The 7,875-nt window shown below is 50.7% G+C and overlaps 1 protein-coding gene across 1 annotated transcript in view; it reads left to right on the top strand.

Annotated features, from left to right (window-relative positions):
- Positions 1-530: 530 nt before the first annotated feature.
- The window catches only part of itga1 (integrin, alpha 1), a gene marked incomplete at both ends in the record, with an annotated part of 67,709 nt that continues 60,364 nt past the window's right edge, over positions 531-7,875 (top strand). Inside the window, one exon of the mRNA XM_084460130.1 lies at positions 531-658. Within this exon, the coding sequence (XP_084316256.1) occupies positions 531-658 (128 nt within the window). The remainder of the gene's footprint in view (positions 659-7,875) is intronic.

Here is a 7,875-nt window from a genome sequence, read left to right as displayed (position 1 = left end):
TGTTGCGTTGTTCAGGAAGTCCTTGCGCACGTATTGTTTTTCACAATAAACCAGACTTAACCTTTTGAACGTATCTTGGTAAATCTTTTGACTAGACCAGTTTAAAATACCATCACAGTTACACACTCACACTCCCCATCCAACCTGGCTGAGCTTGAGAGGATCTGCATAGAAGAATGGGAGAAATACCCCAAATACAGGTGTGCCAAGCTTTAGCGTCATACCCAAGAAGACTTGACTGTAATCACTACCAAAGGTGCCTCAACAAAATACTGAGTAAAGGGTGTGAATACTGTATGTAGATGTGATATTTCCGTTTTTTATTTTTTAATACATTTGCTTGGTCTTGTGTATAGATTGATGCAGGATTTTTTTTTTAGTCCAAAATAATTTCATCCATTTTGGAATAAGGCTGTAACATAACAAAATGGTGAGAAAGTGAAGGGGTGCGAGTGCGTTCCGGATGCACTGTGTATTTCGTCACAAACTGTTCCCTTTGAGTGAAGACAGGACCAGTAGAACAGAGAGCCATGGGTTCCCTGGGCGCCAAGCGTCCTCCTATTATGGTCAGACAGGGACGCATGCAGACCAAGTCCCTGGCACGCTCCACCTGGACTAAATATGGACTACGCCATCGGAGACAGGGTGCTGAACACAAGTCAGAAGAGAAAGTGGGGGGGGGGGGGGTATGAGAGAGAGAGAGAGAGAACAGGAGGAAGAGAGGGGGGGCAGAGGAGGCGGAGAGAGAAAGCGATTGAATTGAAATTGAGAGCAGCAAGAAAGGGAAGGAGTGTGCGATGACATCTGCTGTTTCTCCGCACAATCAGAGGAAGTGCAAGAAAGGGAGAGAGAGAGAGGGAGGGAGGGAGAGAGAGAGAGAGAGGGAGAGAGAGAGGGAGGGAGGGAGGGAGGGAGGGAGGGAGAGAGAGGGAGGGAGGGAGGGAGGGAGAGGGAGGGAGGGAGGGAGGGAGAGAGAGGGAGGGAGGGAGAGAGAGGGAGGGAGGGAGGGAGAGAGAGAGGGAGGGAGGGAGGGAGGGAGAGAGAGAGAGAGAGAGAGAGAGAGGGAGGGAGGGAGGGAGGGAGGGAGAGAGAGAGAGATGGAGGGAGAGAGGGAGGGAGAGAGAGAGAGAGAGAGCGACCATAACAATAACACAGTGAGGGCAACCCTGCCGTGTCACGTCATGTCACATGCCCAAGCTCCGCCCAGGGGAGTGAAAGGGCGTATCATAAACACCAGCAAACCGGGTGAAAAAGGGAGAACGGAATATATGCTAATTAACCTAGGATGTATTCATTATAACTGAAATAATCTTACAAAAAAAGAAAACAACAAATCAACATGGAAAACATAAAAACACCTTCCTTCTAAGGGGAATCAGGGGCTCCGTTGTACACACCTATAAGAGTAGCCCACATCTGGGGCGCCCTGGTAGCTCACTGGGTAAGGCGCGCCCCATATGAAGGCTAGTCCTTCGCGCGGTGGACCCGGGTTCGGGTCCTGTGCTGCATTTCCTCCCCTCTCTTTCTCCCCTGGTGTGTGTGTGTGTCATCCCATTAAAGCTGAAAGCCCTAAAAACTACCTTAAAAAAAAAAAGTAGCCCACATCTCTAAAACCATAAGGTGACCCACTGGGACAAACACACAGCACTGTAGAAAATGGACTGCACTTATATAGCGCTTTTATCCAAGGCGCTTTACAATGGCCTCTCATTCACCCATTCACACCAGTGGCGGGAGCTGCCATGCAAGATGCTAGCCTGCTCATTGGGAGCAATTTGGGGTTCAGTGTCTTGCCCAAGGACACTTCGACATGTGGACAGGATTTGAGGGATTTGAACCGCCGACCTGCCCCAGTAGTAGCTGCTGACCGGCCCAGTGGTCATGACTGCTGGGTCCCCTTGACTTTTGTTCTTCAGGTCCCCATCAAGGGCTGAGTGACATCAGGTGCGCTCACTCACACACACCAATCACATGGGACAACAGAACACACACAAACTACAGCCGTAACACTTCATCATGACTGTTCTCCTCAAATGACTTCAAATTAGACGTGAAGTACCTACAGTGTATATGTGTCTGTGTGAAGGTCTTATTGAGTGGTATATAGTGTTGAAGTGGCTGATAAACTTCATGATCCTCCCCTTCCTCTCCAGCCTCAAGAGACTCTGCACAGGAAGCCTTCAACAATGCAAGTCCCCGGCCTCTAGCCTCTAGAACCTCAGCTGTGAGACACACACATGCAGGCACACACACACGTACACACACACGTACACACACGCTATGGGGGGGGGGGGGGGGGGGGTGGCATCTCTTAACGAAGAGGTTAAGAGATGGCACGAACTGAGCTGCTAACTGAGCAGACTAGCGTAGCCTACACCACGTACCTGAGCAAAATCCATTCTATCCCCAGTGTGATATGAGAGCTGCCATGGACGGGACACGCAACGTTTTGGCCTAGCGGCGGCGGCGGCATAAGTCATAAGCAAGTTCGGGCGACATCTAGAACCCTGAGGTCCTCCTCCGAGACTCTTTTAACAGTCCCTAGATCAAGACTTAAGACCAAGGGTGACCGAGCTTTTGCGGTGGCTGGCCCAAAGCTCTGGAACAGCCTCCCTCCACACATTAGACACGCACAGAACCTAGGGCTCTTTAAGTCTCAGCTCAAAACACACTTGTTTTCACTGGCTTTTGAGGCCTGATAGCTTACATCCCTTGACCTGTTTTGTGTCCTGTCCTTTTATTGTTCTGGGATTATGTGCAACTTCGGTTGATTTTAAACGTGCTTTATAAATAAAGTTGACCTTGACCTTGACCAATGTGTGCGTGGCTCGCATTTGTTTATTTGACTTTGCGCCTAGCGCAGCAACGAGAGGGTTACCGTGTCGCCCAACGAAATACATCCATGTTCCCGAGGTAACAAAAAAGTGGATGCCCAATGCTGATGGCAGGTTGTTACGGAAACACCACAGAAAATGCCTATCTCAATCGTCTATCTAAACTCCAGCATGAAACTTTAAGCATATGATCTATACACCCCAGGGATTAATTTCAGACGTAGAACCACTTCAGGAGGGACCTTTTACGGCTGTGGCAGCCATTTTCCAAAATGGCTGCCAAAATGGTGGGCGCTTCAGTCTATTTTGACTGCAGGGGGCATATATAATGGTGCTGTGGTGATACAAGCATGGAAATTGGGATGAGCTGTCTCCATGGGTCACTTAACAAGAAGCCACTTGAAATTTCAAGATGGCGACCATTTTTCAAGATGGCCGCCACCTTAGTGGAGTGGCAGATAAGCTCATATGTAAGGTATTGTGCATTTTATGACTAAAGCATGAAACTTTCTCCAGTGTTTCTATACACCATGTTTCTACACACCATGAAGTTTGTTTTCAGATGTGGAACCACTTCAAGAGGAACTTCAGGAACTTGTCAGAGGTCGAACACATTTGAGTCATCATCAGCTCGTTTTTTCACTTGGTAGGCATAAATGTAGTGGTGTGTTTGTCGTTTGACGGCCGCCGTACTGAAAAAGGAAGTTATGTCAATGTAGCGGTTAGCGCACGTGTGATTTCAGTTGGTAGTCAAGGTTACTCAATGGCTCTTTTCCCTATCTTTGAGCACATCTACCGCAACGTGTGAAAACTCCTTTTCAACAGAAACGTTTTCGGCATCATATGTTGCACAACCACAAGCTGATCATAGATCAAAAAGGAGAGTTGTGGGTCGCACTAACTGTCTTAATTGACAGAAATCCACATTGCTGACTTACATCATTCTGCCGCCGCTGCTGTAGGCCAACACGCTACGTGTCCTCTCAGGTATCCTATCAAATACAATGGGGATTGAATGGGCTTTTCTCACGTACATGGCGTACGTTAGTCTGCTCAGTTAGCAGCTCAGTTCGCTCTGTGCTGTAAGAGTTGGCACAAATCACCCCCCATACCCCCATACTCCACACACACACGCACACACACACACACACACACACACACACACACACACACACACACACACACACACTGTATACATTGCAACACCTTAACATAAACCAGGCTCCATGCCCATCCCAGCACAGAGAGGTCCGTCATGAAGACATGTGGACCAGTGACAGGTGATAAAACAACAGAACCGTAGAGCAGGTCACTCTGATTACAGGGCAAGCTAAATCAAGTCCACCACCAGCGTTTCCAACAACCTCCCGGTGCAGCGCTCCAACCGGGGTCAGGGGTCAAGCTCTACCTCAGCCTCAGAAGCGGTTGGGGGTGGAGAGAACCCTTCTCTGAGTGACGGGTGTGATGATGGGTGAGTGGAGACCTGCTGATCTCTCCCCTCATCTGGTTACCGGAGGGGGGGGGGGAGGGAGAGCGGTTCGGGGTTTCAGAGAGGAGGTTCAGAGAGGGTCGTGACTCCTCTGGTGAGCGGAGCAGAGCCCAGAGACACCTGAGGAGGCCTGGTGAGGGTCCTCTACCACCTCTACTACCTTTACTACCTCTCTACCACCTCTATCCTCTCTACCACCTCTACCACCTTTACCCCCTCTACCCCCTCTACCACCTCTACTACCTTTACTACCTCTACTACCTCTACCACCTCTATCCTCTCTACCACCTCAACCACCTCTACCACCTCTACCACCTCTATCCTCTCTACCACCTCTACCACCTCTCTACTACCTCTGCCACCTCTCTACCATCTCTACCACCTCTACCACCTCTCTACCACCTCTCTACCACCTATACTACCTCTGCCACCTCTCTACCATCTCTACCACCTCTACCACATCTACCACCTCTCTACCACCTCTCTACCACCTTTACCCCCTCTACCAACCCCACCACCCCCTCTACCACCCCTCTACCACCTCTATCACCCCCTCTACCACCTCTACTACCCCTCTACCACCTCTACTACCCCTCTACCACCTCTATCACCCCCTCTACCACCTCTATCACTCCCTCTACCATCTCAACCACTTCTCTACCACCTCTATCCCCTCTACCACCTCTCTACCCCCTCTACCACATCTACCACCTCTCTACCCCCTCTACCACATCTACCACCTCTCCCAACCATCTACCAACCCCACCACCCCCTCTACCACCTCTATCACCCCCTCTACCACCTCTATCACCCCCTCTACCACCTCTATCACCCCCTCTACCACCTCTATCACCCCCTCTACCACCTCTATCACCACCTCTACCACCTCTATCACCACCTCTACCACCTCTATCACCCCCTCTACCACCTCTCTACCCCCTCTACCACCTCTCTACCCCCTCTACCACCTCTCTACCACCTCTACCACCTCTACCACATTTACCCCCTGTACCACCTCTATCACCCCCTCTACCACATCTACTACCCCTCTACCACCTCAATCAGCCCCTCTACCACCTCTACTACCCCTCTACCACATCTATCACCCCCTCTACCACCTCTATCACCCCCTCTACCACCTCTATCACTCCCTCAATCAATCAATCAATCAAAGCTTTAATTATATAGCGCATTTCATACCCAGAGGCAACACAATGCGCTTTAAATGCGCATACCCTCTACCATCTCAACCACTTCTCTACCACCTCTCTACCCCCTCTATCACCTCTTTACCCCCTCTACCACCTCAACCATCTACCAACCCCACCACCCCCTCTACCACCTCTATCACCCCCTGTACCACCTCTCTACCCCCTCTACCACCTCTACTACCACCTCTATCCCCTCTACTACCTCTGCCACCTCTACCAACCCCACCACCCCCTCTACCACCTCTACTACCCCTCTACCACCTCTATCACCCCCTCTACCACCTCTACTACCCCTCTACCACCTCTATCACCCCCTCTACCACCTCTATCCCCTCTACCACCTCTATCCCCTCTACCACCTCTACCACCTCTCCCAACCCTCTACTCACCTCTACCAACCCCACCACCCCCTCTACTACCCCTCTACCAACTCTATCACCCACTCTACCACTTCTACAACCCCCCTCTAACCCTCTAGTAGCTCTACCACCCCTCTACCCCCTCTACCACCGTGGACACGAAAGGAATGTGATGTCACATGTTGCAAACAACTGTGTTCCCTTGAAGGAGGAGGGTGTGTGTGTGTGTGTGTGTGTGTGTATGTGTGTGTGTGTGGAGGGGGGGGGGGCTGGAACATTAGCCTCAGAGCTCCACAGAGCTAGCTGTATCCCCCCAGGACCACTGCTGGCACGCAGAGAACTTCAACGGTAAATTGTTGTGAAAGTGCCCTGAGGAGAATTAGTGGGGTACGGTTTTGGCATTCGCTGCTGTCCAAAACTATCTATTCCCCCTTACCCAGCGAACAACAAGACCACAGACTGGTGGATTTATAGGCTGAGGTATCAGTGGAATGCAGTTTAGCTGCTTTAAAACAATTAAATCTTTAACGTTTTAATGTGTTGTTCAGATACCCTGATTGTTGGGGCTTCTGCAAGTAGCCTCATGTTCAAATGTAATTACATAATAGCCTCCATCTTGACTCAGCCTTCTGACCCAATAAAGTTTAGCCTCTTCAAACCTCTGAATGTAAGACTGCAGGGAGGAAATATGTCAGTTTAACAGTCAGTCAGTCAGTCAGTCAGTCAGCCAGTCAGCCAGTCAGTCAGTCAGTCAGTCAGTCAGTCAGTCAGTCAGTCAGTCAGTCAGTCAGTCAGTCAGTCAGTCAGCACTCGGTCAGTCAGTCAGTCAGTCAGTCAATCAGTCAGTCAGTCAGTCAGTCAGTCAGTCAGTCAGTCAGTCAGTCAGTCAGTCAGTCAGTCAATCAGTCAGTCAGTCAGTCAGTCAGTCAGTCAGCAGACCTGAGAAGAGAGAATCTCTGACCCTGCTGTAACCCTAGCTTTAAAGCTCATGTTGACAGAGTCGGAGGGCCAGAGCACCCTGAGGGACACGAGCGTCAGGGAGGGGGGAGAGGGGTTAAGGTAGAGAGCAGCAGCAGTCTGAGGGGGCCGCGTAAGGACAGAGAGACCGACAGCTTGGTGTGTCAGGGAAGGCCGGGGGCTGGGGGCGGGGTGGGGGGGGGGCAGGGTCAGACCGGGGGTAGAGAGCAGAGCAGGGTGTGGAGTAAGGGTGGGGGCGGGGTCTATACAGGGGTGTACTGTACTGTACTGTAGATGTCCCCGAACGCCGGGCTGAGGTCGGATGTATGTTTTTCCCCACTAATGGTCGGGATATGGTGAGGTGATACCGCAACGCTCGTCCCAGGTCCAAGCTGAGGGAGTTCCCTGCCTCTCCGCTGTAAGAGGACCCTCGGACTGATTCAAGACACATGGTGGGGTACTCCTCACAGACTAGGGATACTCCTCACAGACTAGGGATACTCCTCACAGACTAGGGATACTCCTCATAGACCAGATACTCCTCACAGACCAGGGATACTCCTCACAGACCAGGGATACTCACAGACCAGGGATACTCCTCATAGACCAGATACTCCTCACAGACCAGATGTACAGTACTATTGGTGTAGTGGGGACTAAAAACTTCAATAGATCATCTACATTTGCACAACCCTTGTACATTGTGCATACAATTTGTATATTGTACAGTTTTTACACCAGTAAATGCACTGCACTTATATAGCGCTTTTCCACCTTAGCGGCACTCAAAGCGCTTTACAATGGCCTCTCATTCACCCATTCACACACACATTCACACACCAATGGCGGTAGCTGCCATGCAAGGTGCTAACCTGCTCATTGGGAGCAATTTGGGGTTAGGTGTCTTGCTCAAGGACACTTCGAGATGTGGACAGTTGGAGCTGGGATTCGAACCGCTGACCCTTCGATCATTGAACGACCCGCTCTACCAACTGAGCTACAGCCGACCAGTGGTGGTTAAGATT

Source organism: Borostomias antarcticus (assembly GCF_949987555.1).
Source record: "Borostomias antarcticus genome assembly, chromosome: 30".
Lineage (NCBI taxonomy): Eukaryota > Metazoa > Chordata > Actinopteri > Stomiiformes > Stomiidae > Borostomias > Borostomias antarcticus.
Note: the sequence above shows the minus strand (reverse complement) of the source record. Positions and strands in the feature narration are given on the sequence as shown.